This window comes from Hirundo rustica, chromosome 1 (genome assembly GCF_015227805.2).
Source record: "Hirundo rustica isolate bHirRus1 chromosome 1, bHirRus1.pri.v3, whole genome shotgun sequence".
NCBI classification, from domain to species: domain Eukaryota; kingdom Metazoa; phylum Chordata; class Aves; order Passeriformes; family Hirundinidae; genus Hirundo; species Hirundo rustica.
In genome coordinates this window covers 37090563-37112704 of record NC_053450.1, presented here as the reverse complement: position 1 = coordinate 37112704, position 22142 = coordinate 37090563, and the positions used below count along the sequence as shown (strand labels likewise).

Sequence of the window (22142 nt, the reverse complement as noted above, 5' to 3'; positions counted from 1 at the left end):
TTACATTATTGTGTTGGACTTCAGCCTGAGTAATATTTAAAATATGGACGAATCCACCATTGTTAAAAAAAATAAATTAATCTAAGCCTTAAAAAAAATTATTTGTCCTCCTTTTACAATGAAAGAACATCACTATGGACTATTCTATTTTAGTGTTACTGAACTGCAAAACAGAGTAATTACAAGGGATAAAGAAGAATGGTAAACAATATGTTAAAAGCTACACCAGCTGTCTATCTGTTCTTAATCAGAGCCCTATATATTTCTTCTGAAGTATATAAAACTCGGTATCAAAGTAATTATATAGCAAATTCATGACCTTCCTCCATGTATAAAAATCCCAGTGATTATTGAGAAATTCTAACAATTACGTTGTTTGCAACAAAACACTGAATAATTGCACAGGAAAATCTTGCCTGAAAGGAGTATGTTTCTGTTTTCTCAAATTCCTTGCAGCATGAGTACCAGGTTTGTTTAATGAATTCTATCTTTAAAAGCCAATATTTCCAATTCTCTGAGAAATTCTGACAGCAAGCCAAAAATTATTGGACAGAAACGTTTTATGGAAGGGCCTAAGAAGTAGCAAAAGTAGCAAAGCAAACATTATTCCGGCAGCATCTGAGACTACCAGAGGAGCTTGAGGAAAAAAAATGGTATTCCTAGTGTTTGCATTCTGCTTCCAGCCATGTGGCTGAACATCCTCCTTCTCTTTGAGAAGCTATCCGAGATGTGAATCTCTTGAGCCTCCCAGATGTGGGGGATGGAAAATCGGGCCTTTATTCTCAGGAGGTGGCACTAATCCTGCTGATCCCTTTCCAGCCTCCATTACCAGACAATCACCAAGCCTGCCCTACACAAGCACCATGAGTGTGCCAACATCAACAAGACCATTTGCGGTCAGGAGTGACAAGTCGTGCTCTACCAATGATGTCAGACTCCACATCTGTCAGACGGTTTCCAGATGTTACCAGGGTTTCTAGATCACAGGAACAGAGTGGCCTTTCCTGGGAGCGAGTTTCTCCAGCCAGATAACCACAGTATAAGACAGAAATAGAAATCAAATGAATTGTCCACACTACAAACATCATGAAAGAAAAACAGATTTTGAGCTGCTTATAAAAAGATGAAAAAACTAAGGTTAAATAGCTTTGTGAGTATTGATCTACTTGATCACATGGTTAGAAATGCTGTTCCTGTGAAGAAACTGGTTTACTTCTGCTTTCCTTGTCTTGAAGACTGGTTATCTTTTTTTATAGCATTACATATTATATCTAGACGTGCTGTCAATATATTCCAAACCTAACTACCAGAAGGTAGAAGAGTTAAACTGTTATTAAGCATATGGAAATAATCTGCATTCCTCTGTCGATGAGGAAAAACTTAGCATCAGAAAATATAAATTAAAATTAGAAGATAACTGCACTAGAAAAAAAATTACATCTCTATTAACCCTTCAAAATCTCACATGTGACATATTTAACTAAAATAGTTTAAATCAATCAATCTTCGAAATGAACACAGGAATGGAATGGAAACTCACCTCTTCATATACTTTTTTAGCATTGCTGTTATCTCCTATCAAGAGGTAACCAACACCAAGGTCATTCTTGAATGAAGTCTCACCGGGAAACAGCTGAACTAATTTCTGTAGAGTAACCAGGGACCCCCTCATGCGACCTGAATAGATTGAACAAGACTTAATTACAAGCACAGATATAAGAAACAGCAGCAAGACGTTTACACAACAACTAAGGAAACACAAGTCAGAGGCAAGCTGTCCACTTTTCACTGACAATCAGGAAGGAGAACCTGGAAGAACTTGCGCAGACAGGAGCGCATTCAGCTGCCTGTCCGTCACTGAGGGTGTAGCTGCACCAGGAATATTTCAGGGAATCACTGCAATCACGCAGTGTTATGGCAGCCTCTTGTGGAGAACCCTTCACAGTGCAGAAGTAACATAAGCTTTGGTTGCTCTATCATACACAGCCAAGCACTGGACAAAACTAAGCAAACATATAATAATAAACCTCACCTTAATTAGGTAAATTAAATTAATTTCTAGTGTTAAGTAATAGTTCTTCTCTATTTCCATTGTGAGGTTTATCATGCTTTATGTGATTAAAATTAAGTATGTTTCTTGACTTCCTAAATGAGGTCTTGCTAAGGAAAAGCAAAATCAAAACAACTTTATATTAAAAATCCAACCCATGGGAACAGAATTCTTGATTGTGCCTCATATTCTAATCATCATTTCTCATACATCACAGAATTGAGATCTAAAACTAGAATCTAAACCTAAATCTTGGGGTATTCTGCCATGTTCAATTCCATTCTTTTCAAGGTTTACCAGAAGTTTATTCTGAGTATGTTTACTCTGCTTATGCCAGTAATTTCTTCTTGATTTTCTTCAGCTTCAGTAGTAAAATTTTATATTTTGTCTGTCAATAAATTTTTGACCACTTATCACCATAGCTTCTCACAGCATCTACTGCAGCTTTCTACAGGCACTATCATCCTAAATTATAGACACTAGTTCCCTAGAAAAAATTTGAATAATGCAAAAATGGTTTTCACCTAAGATACTAGGAAGACAAGTCCAACAAAAATTCAATGGAACTGTCACTTTAAAATCCTTAGTGATGCCTTGAAATCCTTGCTCAGACGACTTCTGTCATTTTTATACCATCCTCAAAACTTACCAAGGAACTGCTGCCTGTCTGCTTCTCGCTTCAAGCTCAGTTTTATCAAGTCTGAAGGGACATTTGGCAGACTAACCACCTCATCATAGGTGTTGATAGCTTGTTGCAGCATCTCATTGCTTCTCATTTTCTCAGCTAAGTCATCCTCAGACTAGAAAGAATAACAAAACCATTATTAGAACACCTAACAATCTGCTAGTCTTAAAACCAACTATTTACTTACCTGGCAAACTATGCAATTGTTAGACTGTGGGCTGTGCTTTATGGGAAAGCACACTAGGATTGCCATTAAATCTTGTTACCTACAAACTGTTTGAAAGGAGGCATATGAGAAAATTTGCACCTAAAACATACATTAACAGGTATTTTTGATTAATATTTGTAGAATTCATAATTTCTGCTTTCAAAAGCAGATTAAGCAATCTGTTTTAATAACACAGAAGAAATGCAAAATTTTACCTATGGATTATTCGTATATTAAGCCTCACTCCGGAAGCAATATACAGATCAAAGAAAACCAACAAACATTTTCATCTGTTCTGAGAAATTTATTTACACTCTTTCTTGCAAAATGAATTAGGAATTGCCTTTTACCTTGCATACGTTGATAGAATAGGTACCCTATAACTCCTTCAAAACTTAAACTTGTTAATCAAATTCAAAGAAGCAGACCAAAGGACATATGAGCTCTCTATAGGGAAATTACAGCTTCAATGAATCTAACAGAAGCTATCACTGATCTCACCTGTGGTAAGGCATGTTCAACCTTTGCTTCCATAGCTGAAAAAGACTGTGTCTCAAATGCAGAATTTTTAAAGGCCTACTTAGAATATATAAATATTATATTGTTTATATAAATGCATGCATTTTCCCATGTTTAATGCATTCTACTCAAATACTTCTGTATTTACTGGCTTATGTTCTTTCTTAAGACAAGAGCCACAGCAGATACATCACAAGCATGATGGTACAGAAGCTGCTGTTGGTCTATTTAAGCTCATTGTTGCATGAAAACCACACGTTAAATGAAATTGCTTCAACTGTGTTATCTATATATGTTATAGCAAGCATCTGAAATATTTTTGCACTTCTGTCCTTTAATTTTTTTCCTTGAATGAATTACTTTAAAACTTAGTATTGGAAATACCAAAAAATATGGTTACTCAACCAAACAGCTCATCAAGCAGATTTCAAAGACAACTTCAGAAATCAGTTTTAAGCAATAACTTTTTTTTTTTTTTTTAATGTACATTCACTATAAAATTTATTTCTCCTTTCTTCAAAGGAATTGCAGATCTGTCCGAGATCAGACAACGTGTCAGTCAATCCTTGCACAGGGCAAAGAATATTAAAGATATAAAACAAAGAAGCAAAAATTGCCAGCAAAAAGTCTGCATAACTTCACCAGTATAAATCATACAAGGAGGTTAAAAACCTATCTATTGTTCTTTTCAGCTGTAAAGATATTAATGAATTGTGTAGAGTATCATTTTATCTGGCTCAAGTGCAATTCAGACATCAAATAAAGACAAAGACTTGCTCATATTTCTGAAAAATGCACCAAGACTGAAATATTTTGCAGATTTTTTTTTTTGGGAAAACAGTTGCCTTTTTAAAGCCATTGAAAGATACAGAAAAAAAATCAGTCTTCCTGCCTTATTAAAAACTGAATCTACAAAATTAGCATGTAATGTTGGTTCACGTTTCAAAGAAATGGAGAAGTGCGCTTTTGTGGTGAATTCCTGAGCTTCTTTACCCTTAACCTTCAAGGCCTTTAACCTTATGCTTTGCAGTTTCAGTTAGAGATGAGAAATAGTAAATTTAATTGACTTCTGTTGGTATGAATACCCATTTAAAAATAATACTGTGTTACAATGTAAATCTTAATTATTAATCTTTCGGACACCCATGGTTTTCCTATTCCTTCAAAACAGCTTGAACTTAAACATATTGGGTTCAATAAAATTGTCATTGGTAATACTAATATAACTGTAAAATGACTAGTAGGAACCTTCAAAGGCCACAGAAAATTAATTTATCATTGTTTTTACACACTCCCAGAAAATGCATCTAATTATTTCCTCAGATCTTGGTCTATATTGACCTTTCATGGATTATTAAAGTAGTAGTAAGCAACTATAAATTGCTGTAAATGGACAAATGAAGTTGGGTTACTGAGGTGGGAATTCTGAATGAGGATAAATTTCACAACTGGCTGCAGTGATCTGCCCTTCTTCCTAAAGCCATTGAGGAGGCACAAAGCATATTCTATTAGATATAATGAGTAGATTTGTAAAAAACAGTAAGTATTCAAAGTGTAACTTCACAGAGATAAGTTCATCACTTGTATGAACAAAGTGGTCTCCTGCTGTAAAGAGGCAAAGAGTTCAGCAAACTGTCACCACAGAGAGCACTGAAGCATTTGGTCTGCTCTCACATCAAGCCCTTGTGTGATAGATATTTGGGTAATCACAGCTTTGGTTTTAGCATGACTATTATTAGCCAAGTGGAAACTGGTTGTGACTCCAAGGTCTGCGTCAATTGTCTAACAGCACCATTCCTTCCTACAGTGAGGGCTTCACTTTGTTCATCCTGATTAATGTGAGTTCAAGGAGTCTTTAATTAGTCCTAGTGCAGCAGGATTATCCTACTATTTAGGAAAATTCAAAGACTATTCCCTTTTTGAGACATTTCAACACAGCCTAGAAGTGTTATAAATGCAGAGATTATTTTCTGATGTCTTCTGGGTTTTGGATTTGTTTTTGGTTTTTTTTTTTTTTTTTGAAGGGAAACACCTGAGCTATCATAGCTCACTCCACTAACCAAACCTCATTGCCTGAGAATTTGTATTCTTTATCCTTTAACTCTTTCTCTCTAAATACTCCAAATCCTCTTCTCTATTCCCACTAGAGCAAAAAGCAGCATTTATTCCAGGCTGACAGATGTGCTGATTTACCAGCTACAGCAAATAGTATGTAACAGGCAGATTCTGCCTGTTGCTCCTGCACTGGGCCACTAGTTGGTATTTATCTCTTGCCATTCACCTGACAGTTCTCCTGAGATCTACAGGATGTACCTTATTTTTTTATTATTTACAATACTTCCCACTGAAGTTCCACAAAAGCCGCCAAAGTAATTGGGGAAGGACAGCTGACTGAAAGCGATACAATATGACAGATCACATGATTCTTTTTTTTTTACCTAGGAAATCTCCATAAATTAATAAATTAATTCCAACTGGTGTTTATGACTCTATTAGTAAAACTTTTATAACTCTATTGGTAAAATGCTTATTTTAGGTTTTTTTCAACACCTATCACTTTTTTTCTACATACCTGTGCTTTCCCATATCTTGCTCGAGGACTTTGTGGATATTGATTCACTAATGCTTCAAAGGCCCTTAGAGCTTCTTCAACTTTTCCCTGAAAAGCAGAGATATTTATCAGCAATTCTATCTAATAAAAATGCTGAAGGATGCTGGACCTAATAACACATTAGTTTCACAATTAAAGAACAAACATAAAACAATGCAGACTGAATCAACAGCTTTCACTCATACTTTTGTTGGGATTGCCTTTTTAAGATAGATTAATTGTCATTATTTACAAAACAATATAATCTACTTTCCATGGTTAAAATTACTAACTTGTTTTTTCATACTTTACTCGCTTTCCCTTTGTTGACTGGATAAAATGCTTAGATGAAAATAACCTGTCTGTATAAAAAAGCAAAGATCCTACTGCTAATAACAAATTCCAGACCAGAAATAAGAGAGAATAGGAAGAAAATTCCAGACATAGGTGGAAATTTTCCCTCTGCATAGCTGTCATGATGAACAGTATCATAACTACTGTTCTTCTACGGGAAATACTATAGACCCATCCATAGTGTTTGGCTGTTTCCTCCAAGTTTTTTGTGTGACAACGTCTCTCAGGACATCTCACACAAGTCCAAATGTAAGTGGTATTCTCATGATGGATATTGACCTTGTGATGGACATTGGCTAGCAAGTACAGATGGAAGTTGACAAGAACCAACCCCACTGTTAAACAGGTGCTAAGCACTGCTTGGCAATATTTGGCAATAGACCTTGCTGTCACTCCCATCTCTTTACAGCTTTATATATATATGTGTATAAATGATACACAACTGTCCTGCTATCTTCAAATATGTCTGATTTGTTCCTAAATTTATCCTGATTCCTACATGACGTGCATGACTATCTCTAACTTACCAAGAGATACTGCAGGAAAAGAGAGTCATCAAGCTGACCCTACAGGCTCATCAAATGTCTCTATTATGTCTATTTTTGATTAACCAATTGCTTAAGTAACAAGAAGCACGAATTTTTTTTTTTTCTTCCCCCCCCCCCCCTTTTTTTTTTGTATTCTAACATGTAAAGAAGGCTTCTAGGGAGGAACAGCAGCAGTGTCAGCCAAAGGTTAGTGCCCCCTATGCAATAGCCCTCCAGTCCCATCACAGAACTACTAGAACTCTGGTATGTGCAAAACTGCACAGTATGCCCTGAAAATCAAGAATAATCCTGTATCTGCAATGATCAAATTGGTTTTTATTTTACTATACTGAAAACAGTGTATCTCACTGCTTATCCACCTCAAATCTAGGGTACAACAAAGGCCTGCCGTTGTTCTCTATGTGCTAAGACTGTCTGTGAGACGTATCAGAGTTTTAACAAGAACTACATTCAAAAGACTTAATGTATCTCATTTTTAACATCCACAGTCTTGCTTTACTATTTACTCTCCCATCTGGAAAAGGGACATCCCTGCAAAAGTATTATTTTCCGAAATATTCAAATAAAAGTATAAAATTGGAAGCTGTAAGGAGAGATGACTGAAGAGCTTGAGGATTTTTTTGCTTGTTTTTCATGGTCAAGTTATTAAATTCAGAACTATCCAACCTGACTGATTGATGTTAAGGTCTTGCTGCCCCTGGTGAGATGCAAGAGCATCTGTTTTGTCCTCTAAGCAGCTGTGCATCAGCAGAGGCACTCCCAGCACACAGAATCTCAACAGAAACAACACCTACATCCATGATCTGCACCTAATGCTCATGAGGCATCAGAGCACTTACTGAGAGTTCCCTGCTAACACGCACAAAGCTCTCTGGTAGCACTTAACTTCACTAGTCAACTGGACAAGAGTGACAGGATAGAACTAACCCTGTCCCCATGTGATCCATTTAAGTAGCAATTCATTGATTAAGCTACTTATCTTCAAGGTTAACAGTGAGCAAACACACATGAACTGACACACGTTTATGATTTTAAAGAAATTAAGATAAACTACCCAGCAGAAATGAAACTTGAAGGACAAATACACACTGAATATTTCAAAAAGTTAATTTCACAGAAAGTAGTCTAAAATTCATTATCCCTTTTTCCAAGTTTTTAGTTTATTCATTATTTTGTCCACTGCCTACATTTCTGAGTGAAGCATTTAAAACTTACTTTTTTACGTAGTTTTTCTGCAGCATCCAGTTCAGCTTTAATGGTCTTATCAAACTTGTTTAAGAGCTTTGGCTTCTTCTTCTTTTTAGCTAGAAGATTTAACAAACACACAGTTCATTACTTCTTTTGTATTTCAATTGTCTGGAGTAACACTTAGCCAGGGACTGTGCTGGCCAAGTGCATCATTTTCAACCAGGGCAGTTCCAAATTACATTGAAAAGAAACTGACTTCTTACTTATTACAATCACAAACTCCTATATGAAAAAGCAAGCTTCAGTCATTCAAATTGCATAACTTGGCAGTTAAGTTTAGAATAAAGCATTTTTCATCACATTACAGTAAAGGATTTTTTTTCCCCAAGTGGTTCAATTGACATGGAAGAGCAAAGGAAAATGTTATTTTTCTACATTTATAGTATCATGAAAACCACGATCATCAGGGTATCCTAGTAATTTCCAAAAGCTGTGACTATATATGTCTTTGCCTAGAGCCATTAGTGAAGCTGCATCTGGAGTGCTGTGTGTAATTCTGGGCTCCTCAGGACAAGAGAGACATGGAACTCCTGGAGTGGGTCCAGTGGAGAGGAATAAAGATGATTAAGGGACTGGAGCATCTCTTTTGATGCTGAGGCTGGGGGAACTGGGCCTGTTCAGCCTCAAGAAGAGATGACTGAGAGGGGACCTCATCAAAGCGTATAAATATTTTAAAGAGTAGGTGACAAGAGGATGGAGCCAGGCTCTTCTCCATGCTGCCAAGCAATAGAACAAGAGGCAATGGGCAGAAACTAATGCAAGGGAAGTTCCACCTGAACATGAGGAAGAACTTCTTTACTGTGCAGATCACCAAGCACTGGAACAGATTGCCCAGAGACATTGTAAAATCTCCCTCACTGGAGATATTTGAGAACTGCCTGGATGCAATCCTATGCCGTGTGCTGTAGGAAGATCATGCTAGAGCAGAGACCAGATGACCCACTGTGGTCTCTTTAAACCATTACCCATTCTATGATTAGATGAGTTCATAGAAATCGTAGTTAGTCAGGTTAGGAGGGACCCAAAAAGTCAAGTAATTGATATTTTTGATGAAAACAAATTCAACACTGAAAAGTCAAGTTAAGACCCCTTCAAGTGATCAGGTTTCTACAGCTTAGTAAGTTATCACACAGCAGTAGAGCAGCAGTAGTATGTAGCAAATCAGCCTTGAAATAAATTGTGTAAAGTAAACTGCATTTGAAGCAAATTTAAGTAAATGGTGTCAATTTAAACAGCTATTTACTTCATAGTAGTTTACTCTTAAACAATGTCTACCTGGTTACATTAAGTGTATGAGTGGTTAAAAAATGCAAGTATGCTACTGAAAGGCTATGACAGCAGGTAACTGGTTTCTTCCACATTTGCTACAGCTTAACTCTGCACTTACACTTCATTAGAAAAAAAGATTCCACCTTTTCTGACACAAGTAGAGGAAATACATACTGTCTGATAGAACTGAGAGTTACGTATATCTGTAATTAGTAGCACATAATTTTTGATTTAATTGTGCTTTTAAATTTTGCTTTAATTACTGCTTTTAACCCTCTATGTAAAGTGGGTCATTAATAACAGAAAAAGAAGTAAAATCACTATTTTCTTAGAAGTTTAAATAGGGAATGCTGTAACCCGTATGTGTAAAGTTTAAATCGAACATCCTACAGTTAAACATCATCTGCTGCAATGCCTTAGCAAGTATTTTGGATACCAAGTTACAGTAATGACCCATGTTTTATTCTGCTTCCCAAGTCCTCGGTTGCACTGTTCAGGAATAACAAGAGCCCACACACTCCTGGAAGCTGTGCTTGCGATTCATTAAATGACACTGTCCCTCCAAGACTCTAATCCTACACAGTTTTAGGCAAACAAATCACGTTGTCTGTGTTAAACCTCAGAGAAAGACCAATGCCTTGGGTAACGTTAAACCCATACTAAGTCCATCCAATCATTAGAGGATGTCATAAGTCTAAACTACTTCTGTATAGAAGGAAAAATAACCACTCTTGACTACTTTTGTTTCTTTCTAAGACTTTTACTGTTCTTTTCAATGTTGAACTCGGACAGCTGTGAGTGGAGATTTTCTTACACTACCTTTTTAAACCCTTCTGCAGTGTTGGTATTCACAGCTGAATAGATGTAATTGCTTTTCAGGAGCAGGAAGGGAACAGAATTTAAGCTATCCTACTAAATTCCATTTTTTAAATTCACAAACATTGTATAAAGCTTTAAACATAAAAAAAAAAATTATAAACAAAAGGTATGAAAGCAGCAATGCACTAGTATTACTGTATCTCTGTTGATTCCTCTTATAATAGTAGGGACTGTAAGTTTTCATTACATTAGCTACCAAGAAGAAGAAAAAAACAAAACAAAACAAACCTGCCTGACATTTAGGAGTTTACACCTTTTACACGATAAACTCACAAATAGTATAGTTTAATATGTTGGTTTTGCTTCCCTAAATTCTTCCAAATTTTGTATTGTAACATGATTTGAAATCAAGCATTTATTCTGAAGTACACAGTAATGCTCTTAAGGAATGTAACTATCATGGATAACTACATGCACTGACTAAAGTGAAGTACGGCATTTTTCTTAATAATATAGATGTTTTTAATGCCTTTTGTTTATTCCCCATAGATGATGTAGGAGAAATGCTTTCCAGTCTGTTGCTGACCTCAGTCTTTCTCAGTCTTACTTTACTGTCCTCCATTTCATAGGAAAGCAATGTTTTTACTGCTTCTTCATGCATTTAATGTTAATAATGGTTAAGGAGCATAGCACTGGCTCTCTTCCAAGTGTTCACACCCCTTGAATCAAGTAAAATTCACAGAAACAGCTCTTATTACAAGTGTGAGAATCCCTCCACTCCAAACCTTCAGTCCACAGTAACTGACAGGTATGGTGAGAAGTTTCTCAAATGTCATTGGGCCTGGAAAGAATAACCCATAACATGCAAAAGGTTTGTTTGTTTGTTTGTTTTCTTTAAAAAAAAAAAAGCCAGCTCAGTTTATCAAGAAACCATTGCTATTTCTAAGGCCTGGCTTGCTTAACAGCAGGAATAGAAGAACCCAGAAACATCAATCCAAGGAACCAATGAAAGGTATTGACCTTGAGGACTTTTTAGGTTCATTTTGCTCTTAGCTGCCATGTGAAACAATCCTTTGTTGTTAGCAAGAAAACGCAGACATGTCAGTTCCCCTGGGTACAGTATCTGGGGAGCTTCCAATGGGATATGACCACCAAACACTTGGTTTACTTTCTGTTCTGTAACATAAACTGCAACTAAAATACTAGTTCTCAGTTCTTACGGCATGAATTAAAATCTTTATCTAAGGTTGGCCAGCTACACAGGAACTATATTGCAATGAGACAACTACTTATCAGCCCTTTAGCTTTTGGCATTCATGGAAAGACAAAGTCATTTGGTCCTTCTCAAACTCAGTAAGTATGGCAACAGTGAGATTCCTTTGAGGCAAAGGAAAGAAGCTTTCCCACCCAGTAAGAAACTCTCACTGCCTGTGGGACACTCTGCAGTTCATTTACGTTTACAAGGAGATGGGAAGCAGCTCAGAAAAAAAAAAGTAAATTAAAAAAAGTAAATTAAAATCTTACAAGTCTGTGGCACAAAGATACGCTATCTTTCCTTTCATATCCAACGTGGGTGATGTGTTGGAAGAACCTATTTGCCACCCTTCATTACAAAAGAAAATTATTATCTTCCTATTTTCAGTACAGTTATATATCAGCCCTAGACCAGCATGAGATCAATATAAAAAGCTGGAAAGGAGCTGTTAACATAAATATTATTCATCTGATAGGCACCAATGTAACACAGTAAACATTATATAACGAGCAATCATTTTCATCTCCCATTCTATTCCTATGTTAAAGGATTCACCAGGGAGCTTTCAGTGTAACCATGAGGCATTCCTCTATATTAACCAGATAGCCTGCTATCTCCCTGCAGGGGTATTTTAATAAATTATCCATTGCCTCCTTCTAGTGCAATAATCCTTTAGCAGATGAGACCCAATATATTAAATTCAATGATACAAAGAAGTTAACTCATCTGTTTTCAGAGGAAAATATATGTAATTTTTCTTCAATGACAAATTTCACCATGACACTGAAAGTCATGCATGATCTGCTTGGTTGGTTTGTAGTCCAAATCAGGTTAAGCATTAAAATGGTAATAATCCTTTTATGTATCATACTGTGGACTTTCAAGAATACTACTGAGGATTTTCAATAATAGCCTTGGATGTAAGAATATGCATTCTATCTAGGACTGCTGTCATAGGATTCCTGGAGACTTCCTTAGAGAAAACAGTTTCCACTGAAAAAGCAGCAAGCTAGGAAGGAGTTTTATAAGAAACCCTATGCTAGTTTTTGTGTTGGAGAATAAACAATTACCAGTGATGACAAGCAATCTCATATCTCACTTAAAAAGATACAGAGTCTAAAAAAAAAAAAAAAATAGAAGTAGCAATGTATTGCAATCTATTGCATTAAATGTCCATTAAACTTAATAGCCTGTCATATCACCAATGAAATTTGAAAAAATCTTTCATATAACTGTTTTGGCATTCGAAAACTAAAAGACCAGGCGCATTTTGGTTTTATGTTGAAAAGCACCTTGTCATCACCAAAGCAGTGACACTCTTACTTCTAAAAGGGACAGAGAAATTATTTTTGAATAATAATGAACACACTGCTAGATACTCTTAAGAACACAAGAGAATCACATCAAAATTAAGGAAAAGTAACCAAATTATTAAACCTAATTGAAATACCCTTGAAGACTGGTGTAAAAATATTTCGCCTTTAATTGGGGTGGGGAGGGGAGCAACAATAAGCAAGAACAAAGGGTAAAAAGAGTTTGTGATGGGAAGACGGGTACACACTACTCTGTAAAATATAGCTACAGAGATGAAAAAACTAAATTATTTTCTGTATCACCGTAGTCAGGATAAGGAAGAAAAAGCTTAAAATGGCTATAACAGAAAATTTGACTTGAACATCTGGAACTGCTATCTCTGAGCAAGCATAGTAGAACAGGTTGCTGAGGGCAGTTGTGGAATGCTAATTACTGAAAATTTGCAATAACAAGTTGTGTAAGCATCTGCCAAGAATAATGCACATAGCTGATAGGGCCTTCAGTCAATTAAAGAGACAAAGTAAGCTTTAGAGTCCCACTTAGTCATATGTTCTACAATTTCTGTAATATACTATTATATATCAATGTGTCTTAGTGCCAATACTGTAATTACACAGGTAGCTTTCAATCTCTCATTTGACAACCAAAGAAATCCCCATAGAAGCTCACTGTGCCAGTTATCACAGTAGCTGAGATTCCTCCTAGCCCAATGCCAGCAATAGAATATTGAAGCTCCAAAACTTTCCCCAATGAAAAATTTCACCTCAGTGTTATAATTTGAGAAAAGCCATAAGTGACTAAAACCAATGTCTTGTGATGGAAAGCAATCTCAATTACCACTGCTCTTATTAGCTTTTTCTCTAAAAAATAAAATACTAACATTCTAAAAATCAACTTCTGTAAATCTTCATCTGAAGCATATCTTTTTACCTTAAGTAACTGCCCAAACAGCATCAGAAAAGTAATTTTGCAAACTGTTGATTTATTCACAGAATTCTATTTCTTGATAACTTTTAATGTGAAAAGCTGCCTGAAGATATAATAATCAAGGAATTTAAACTTTCTTGAATTTCTAGACTAATGTCCTTACATGAGCAAATGTCTGTAAATTCCTGTGTAACTGAGCAGAGGCCAAGGTTGGAAATCAGTATAAAAGACCAAATAGACAATTATGTTAAGGCAGTTACATGGATAACAAGGAAAAGAAAAAGAGATAACTAGTACATGGCCAAAAAATCGATTACATATCACCCTAACTCCAAAGCAATAGAGAAAAAACTCATAGAAATGTCACAAATAACTAGTAATACCACTTCTATAATGGAGTAAATTAATCCTCTCTAGCTTCCAAAGAAGTTGGAATGGTTGTGTGTGTGAAATCTCTCCATTTCCTATTTTCATCTGAAATAAAACACCATCATCCAGGCTAAGAAAAACCTCACTCTCCTAAAAGAGAAAACAATCATGACCTGCCTGATTAGGTATCAGCCTGGTACCTCAAAACAGTTTACATCATTAGCCAGAACTGGACAAAAATATTGAATGCTATCATGATTATCTTTCACAATTAACACACTTTTACCCTAGAGAGATGCCACGCACTTGGCATTTTAACAGATAGCAAATTTAAGTGGGTGAAGGTATTTTCTACACTGCAAAGGCTTCAACTTGTTGTTTCCTTAAATTTAAAAGATGAGGTATCTTTGCCACAACACATAGGAGGAACTGTTTTGTCCTTGCTGACATACTCCGAGCCTCTGATCAAAGCATACACATATGGTTTTCTTCCTGAGCAAAGTAAGTAGGAGATAAAACCATGCTGCTATTAACGCTTCCAGAACAATCAGTGTTTGTATCTAAAAACCAGTATGCACTTCCATCCACTTAACACAAATCATCTCTCATCTCGTTACATCTCTCTCATAAAATATTGCGAGCAGATATTCCACAATTCTGTGATTTTATTCTGACCCAACAGACATGCCAGGAAGGACACCTCAAACAGAGAGCTTGTTAGCTGATATGCAACCCTGACCAAGAAGAAATCTCAACTGGGACTACCTCAGGCAGTTTTTCACTTGCTGCCCTTTTCCTCCCTCTTGCTCTCAGAACTAATGATTCCCTTCCTAAGCCTTCTGCTCCCTTTCTTACATTTACAGCCTAGGAAAATTGGTGGGGTGGGAGGGCAGGCTTACCTCCAGTGCTGGAGCTGACATTTTGAACCTGATCTGTTCACTGAGAGCAGTGAGTGACAGCCTGGCTGGACTGACTTGGAGTTTTGGGGGGAAGGTTGCCTTCCACACAGACTAAATGGTGCTGCTTCAGTCTTTGGAAACTAATGCCATAAAATTTACACTCAACTGAGAGGGGCCTGCTTGGTGATTATGAGAGTCCATATTACATATCTGCATAAGTATTTCTTGTTAAACATGTCTAATGAAATTTCTAGTTCCTCAGAAACAGCGAGACAATAGTATTACAATCCCTATACGGTCTTGTGGGAGAAAACATGAGGATGGAAAGACACTACTCCCTATCTACCAAACCACCTTGTAAATGTGGTTTGGTTCTTGTAATTACATTTTTTATTCACTTATTGACTCATTTGTACTGTCATTATAATGTCAAGGGAGCATTCCTGGTGGCTTCCTTGATCTTACATCTGCTATTACTCACATGCAAAACAGAGAGGAGTTAGGACTCCAGTTTTAATTACTTTATAAGATATAAGTGATTTAAGATAAAGGCTGGTCTTTACAGCCACCTTGAGGACACGTGGTCCCGAGTTTCTGATTTGAAAAGTACACTGTAACAATCCTGCTGCACTGACTGTATGCTGTGCATACTGCTAGCCAGAAAATTGAATTACCTCAATGCAGAGGTTAGACAAAATGGCCTTTAAAGGTCCTTTCCAACCCAAACTGTTCTATAATTTTATGATTTGATTCTTAAATAAAGTTTTAATAGAAGTTATAATTATTTAATTGCAGTGGTTATAACTATATAGTTCTGTCTCCTTATGTTATGCCATCTCCAAAGTTAATCTGAAATAGAAACCCCTTTCATGTGATGCAGTCTCATAAGTCACTTGCAGCAAAGGCTCCTCCTGTCAGTTCTCTCTCTTAAACTTTGAAAAACTATGACTCAGGGTGGGTCATAGACTTTGTTTTCTTGACGTGGAGAGGTTTTTGCATCTTCACTGAAGACCAAAAGCTGGGTAGTTGTAAAAGCAAAGTCCTTTATTGCATCGTTGAAATCATTCTCAGGAAGGTATTGGCGTTACAGTTCGTGCCAGTATGCAGGAAGCCTTCTAACATAGAGTCCCTAAGTCCCTAGCAGAAGCAGCAGCATCTTTTATCAGCAGTAGCAGCAAGAGCACCCATAATCTGTGTCCCATAAGTGTGAGCATACTAGCACTCTCAAAGCAGTGCATTTTATTCTATTTTTAGCAATCAGGTAAAACTAGAATGTTTCTATAGTATTGCTGGACCTATCATAAGCTAAAGATTGATGTGTGACAATATTCATAATTTCTCACAGCAATTCTACGCATATAGTTCTATCTGTTCCATCTAGGAATGTTTAGCAAGGCTACATTGCTTTTGTTATGTCTAGAGCTTAACTATCTTTGCACAAGGCAATGCCACTGAACTTTAGGCTTTAGGTCCTTTTCTTACTAACTAATTCTGTCTCTTATTTGCTTAAGGCACTTCAAAAATTCTCTACTTATTTAAAACTAAACTTGCATTTCTACCTCATGTCTGTGTGGATTAATGTATCTTAGTTTCTCTGAAGGTTCTAATTTAGCCCTCACATTTCTAGACATCCCTGGGCCTGTGTGGATGGGGCCCAGGGGGATTTTGCATCCCCACGTTTTCTAAACACCCTCCCATCCCTGCTGTGATACAAATTCAATAATAATGCTCTTGGCAACTTGTCAATGGCAATTTCTGACTGTGGGACAATGACAAGTAGATACTGATGATGATGGTCTGTAGTTGTTTTCCAACTAATTTTGTGACCTTTTGTTTCACTAATTCCCTTTGCCATCCACCACCAATACTACACCTTCCCATTCCAAAGTTTCAATTACGTTCTGAAGAACATATACATATATTACGAGACTTTTACTTGGAGTTCAACATTTGCTCATGTAATTGTTCTCCCTCCTGATACTAGCCCCATATCATTACCCAAATTACTTTTGGAAATTGTGCTGCCTCTCAGTGGGTACTTGAATGAGAATTTGATGATGATGAAAAACTGTCACTGTCCTGTTGTTTGGGAAGCACATTTAGGTGAGATACACAGAGTGTAAGTTATCTACTTGTTTTATGGGCTTCTATAGATGATAACTTAGAAGGTATAAAACCAAGTAAACTTCATCTAGACAATTTAAAGCCAGGAGCACTACAATAATTAAAAGATCTTTCTAAACTGTATTGGTAGAAGAGGCAAAACCACTATAATAAACTTAGCTGGGGAAGTAATCAGACAATAAAACCCGAGGCATTTTAGGGACTAATAAAGCTGGAATATAATGACTATAATAAATCTTTAGCTGCAGTTATTCCAGAACAATTTCCTTTGCAGTAAAAAGTATTCTACAGGGCTTTCTGTATGAAATTATTGCTGGTTGGTTAGATGTTGATCATAAGAAACAACAGCAGAATGATAATTTTGGTTTTGGCATGTATTTCCATCACTCACTTCTCTTTCACCATTAAGACTTTTGGTTTCACTCAAAGGCTAGACTCAAGCAATCTTCTGACAAAACCAGAAAGAAATTTCTGCATTGACTTTCTATTCAAAAATACACTGTAATATTCTAATGTCCTCTATATTTAGTTCCAAATGGTGTTATGCAGCAGTTTTGGACTTTGACAACTACACTTCTGTGTTGGTCATTCTGCACACAGCTCACAGATATTTAATTGTAGCCTGTATCAAATTTGCAAATCAGTAGGTACTGTGTATACTCTTCTAAGCAGAGCTTGCAAGGGTGGCACTCAGCCCACCTAACTCGAGGAGACAATGCTGGAAGTGAGCTAATCATGCAAGCTCTTTGTCCAGACAACATTCACCAGAGCTCTGGTGAAGGTTCCCAGCTCAATTTAGGAGATACCTGATCTTACCCTGCTGCAAACCCCTATATTTAGTCAGAAGAACAACACTTTGGCCTCCTCACATTAGATCTCTACTGGTATCACAGTGGAATCCTACATATCTTCAGAGGTAAATACCTTGAGCAAACAGTGGTGAATGCTGACCCATTATCAAAAGAACACCAAGTGGCAAGGCCACCTGTGGAATGACATTGTCCTAAGCCTGGCTTATGTGTACTTCTCTTCCTAAAGCAGTGCAGTTGAGTGTTCCAGCCAAATAGCATTCATTTTTACTGTCACGCTTTATCAGTTTTAAAAAGGCAAAATTATTATTTATAAAAATAGTACATATGCTGAAGTTCACTGTAGGAAACAAACATGTTCATAGCTGAAAACTATTTTTTCAGTTTTTATATCTGTTCACCAATGTAAATGAGTATTTAATATATGTCCAGTACAAATTGAAGTAAAAAAAATTAGTCTTCATACTTTTTTTTTTTCAGTCTGTGTGATCAAAAACAACTAAAACCATGTCAGATGGAAAGACACCTTATGGATGTGGCATGTATGTCCTGCATTGTACTGTGAAACCTTTAAAGAATTATTTCTCAGATTCACCTGGAATACCCATCCCATTTCAATTTGTTTAAATATAAAGTCTGATTATATTCTTATGGAGAAGATGAAGAATCCACCTCAAATATCAAAGAGGAACTATGAAGCAGCTCTGTGTTAGAAACAAGTTTATTCTCATTTTTGTTTCTTTAGAGGACTTTCCAGAGGGGGCATTTTGTTAATAGCAAAGACATTTCAGTAGGACTTTTAATAAATTTGATGAAATTCTGTTGAATACTGAAATCTACACAATTATTAGGACACTTTGTTAACCTATGTTAACTATGAAGGCTGCTGCAGTAAAAAATATTTATGTTGTAAGAACTCCTCAAAGCTCTAAATACTTGCTGCACAGAAGGCTCTTTGGAACTTGTATGTTCAAACACCACAAAACAAATGCAAACTTGCAGATCAGAATGTACTTTCAGAATCAGAAGCAAAAACCCTAAACCCAAGCCAAACATGAAGTTTCAAATTCCTAATTCCTTAGATTTCCAAATCTCCTACATACACCAATCACAGTAGAGTATATTTTATAATACATCTCTCATCAATTTATTGCTGCATCTTATTAGGGTAGTTTAAAGTAAACCAAATCAATAGTACCTTATACCACTTCCTGTGACTAAGACATCTGTAACTAGCCACTTTTATTGAAAGTGGAAGCCTAAAACAGTTCAAACTATGAGAAAAGTTCAACAAAATTCAACTTGTATGAAAATCACACATAGTGTAGCTATAAACAAATTCATCAAAAATATGCAGAGCTGTTTTTCTCAGTAGGATGAAAAATTCTATCTATTTAACCTGGAAAATAAAACTATCCCTTCTTCCACCTTATAGAAATCCTGTAATCTGCAGTGGCATTTATTTAGTTGCTGTTTAAAAAGAAACAAAACCACAAAGCACTTAGGGTAGAAAAGGAAAGTAACTCCACTTTATCATACTTTCATGTCCTAAAGTTCTTGTGCAGGCTCTGATGAGTAATGTTGCATAATAGTAAGTTTCCTACACAAGCTGGCATTTTTACCTATTACTGCTTTTTACCCATAGTGGATGGCTCTTGTATGTCATTTTATTATACTGTTCTAACAGGTCAGTAAAAGCAGCACATAATGGCGAGTTTTTTCCTAATATCACATATGTAAATCCATTGTAGTAAGATATTCCCTGCCAATAAATGGAAATGTAGGCGTAATTGCCAAGCTTTCCAAGTTGTTTTGGTTGTTTTTTTACTTCTTATATGTAATGCTTACATGTGACATATTTAATACTTAAATAAAATGTTTGAAGTTTGCCAGTCCTAGAAACTCATGTTTTAAAATACCAGTATACAAAACCAAACCAAACAAACCATAACAAAATATTGGAAAAACAGTGTTCCTAAGTACTCAAATATAAAATAACAGTCACACAGAAAATGCAAACAGAATGAAAAAGGAGCAGAGCTACTGAATCCCTTGGCACAGGCCCTGAGGTTTCTGGGCATTGTCAGCAACCAGCCATGACCCCAAGTGAAGGCGGTTTTGCAAGCTTTGTGTAGTGACAGGGAACACGTGGGGACAGAACAAATGTCATTGTATGGAGAGCAGATTCACAGTGCGCTTCAGCAAAACCTCACTTCTTTTCCATCCAATCTGTCTCTGCACCTAGCCTAAGACAGACTAGACAATCATGGTGTTGACAAGGACTGATTTTCTTATCACCTGTTCACACTTAGCATAGATGGCAGTGCTGAACCCAGCTCCAGGGGCCGGGTAGCCCACATTGCCTCTTGCCCTCAGATGCAGAAAGAGCTTGGTGGAAGTCTGATCTCCAGAATACTAAACTAGGAGTATGACACTGAACATTCTAATCCTGAAACAGCAGTTCTCACAACCATCGCAAAACTCAGTGCAATGCTACAGGCTTGGGGCAGAGTGGCTGGAAAGCTGCCCTTCGGAAAAGCACCTCGGGGTGCTGGTCAACAGCTGGCCAAACATGAGCCAGCCTGTGCCTAGGTGGCCAAGAAAGCCAATGGCATCTTGGCCTGGATCAGCATTAGTGTGGCCAGCAGCATCAGTGATTGTCCCCCTGGACTAAGCACTGGTGAGGCTGCACCCAAATCCTGGTGTCAGTTTTGGGCCCCTCACTACAAGAAAGACATTGAGGTCCTGGAGTGTGTCCAGAGAAGGGCAACGGAGCTGGTGAAGGGTCTGGAGCACAAATCTGATGAGGCAGCTGGAAGTGTTTGGGGTGTCTAGCCTGGAGAAAAGGAGGCTCAGGAGGGATCTTATTGCTCTCTACAGTGCCCTGAAAAGAGGTTCTAGTGAGGCAGTCTCTTTCCCCAGGTAACAACAGACAGGACAAGAGGCCATGACCTCAAGTTGCCCCTGGACAGGTTTAGATTGGACATAGGAAAAATCTGCCAGGCTGTCCAGGTGGCATTTAAAAGATGTGTTACTTAGGGACATGGTTCGGTGTTAGCTTATGAGTTGGACTCAATGACTGTTGCAGCAGCCCTCTTGATAGAGGGTGGAAATGAGCAGACACAGACTCCTTGTTCATCACAGCGTGAAAAGGGTCCTGGTTTATTCCTCTTTACAGCTTAGCCATCCTCACTTCAACTATTCACTGACTCTGGCTGCAGCAAGCTCCTACTGTAGGTTTCCCTTGCAGCCTCTGACTGCTGGTTATTTCCTGCTGAACTATGACTGCACATACCAGTTTGCAGACTCTCACTGCAGGTTCCAACAAGATGCTCTAAATGCAGACCCAGACTGACCTTACAGCAGTGATTCTCTCTCCCCAGGATCCTTCTTCTTCATGATTCTCAAGGTTTCTCCTCCATGATGATCCTCCCTTCACCAGCTAACCCACTCCATTTTATCACACTTATCTTAGTGGATATAGCTGTGACTCATCAGGGGTGAGGTCCTGTATTCCCTTCTCCTACAGATGACCTTAAAGGTCTTTTCCAACCTAAACAATTCTATCATTCCATTCTGTGACCAGGTAAGATTGATTGGTGGATTGGCATATGTTGATGCCAGCCTTGCAAACAACCAAGTGCTTACCTATAAAAGCCCATGCTCTCTGGATGTTTATTCATCTGCAGTTTATCTACATAAGATGTACAGGAGCAAAGCTTCACTACTCTTTAATCTGATTTAAATCAAACCACTCAGAAAGCATAGTTTTGAATTTCAGAACAGAATATTACTTTCAGACTTACCTTTTTCTGTTATGTCTTGTTCAGTTTCTTTTTCACTCTTCCCTAGAACATTAAAAATATAATTTCATTTAAATAAATTTATGTTAACATTTTACAATAAGAAAGAGATACAAGAAAATTACAATTTATACTCATAACATAATTGAGTCAACAGGACTTTGTTTCATTTTTATTTTTTAAAATAACCATAGATTATTTTCTGAACTTTATAGTTACCTAAAAGGTCTTTCCTTGCAGATGCTTCAAATATTACAATATTGCTTCCATCACAAAATGTTTCACAGAATTTCTCCTCTAGATATTTAATATGTTTTGTTGATATACACTTACAATTCGAGCTATTTTGCAA

General features: G+C 36.9%; 1 protein-coding gene across 8 annotated transcripts in view; it reads right to left on the bottom strand.

Moving 5' to 3' along the window:
- Nucleotides 1–22142, bottom strand: part of ASPH (aspartate beta-hydroxylase) — a 118623-nt gene that overhangs the window by 31914 nt on the left and 64567 nt on the right. For all 8 annotated transcript variants that reach the window (XM_040066306.1, XM_040066268.1, XM_040066278.1 and 5 more), the window contains 5 exons: nucleotides 21794–21835; nucleotides 8170–8258; nucleotides 6035–6121; nucleotides 2700–2850; nucleotides 1541–1677 (listed from right to left, as the gene is read on the bottom strand). In XM_040066306.1, the coding sequence (XP_039922240.1) occupies nucleotides 1541–1677; nucleotides 2700–2850; nucleotides 6035–6121; nucleotides 8170–8258; nucleotides 21794–21835 (506 nt within the window). The remainder of the gene's footprint in view (nucleotides 1–1540; nucleotides 1678–2699; nucleotides 2851–6034; nucleotides 6122–8169; nucleotides 8259–21793; nucleotides 21836–22142) is intronic.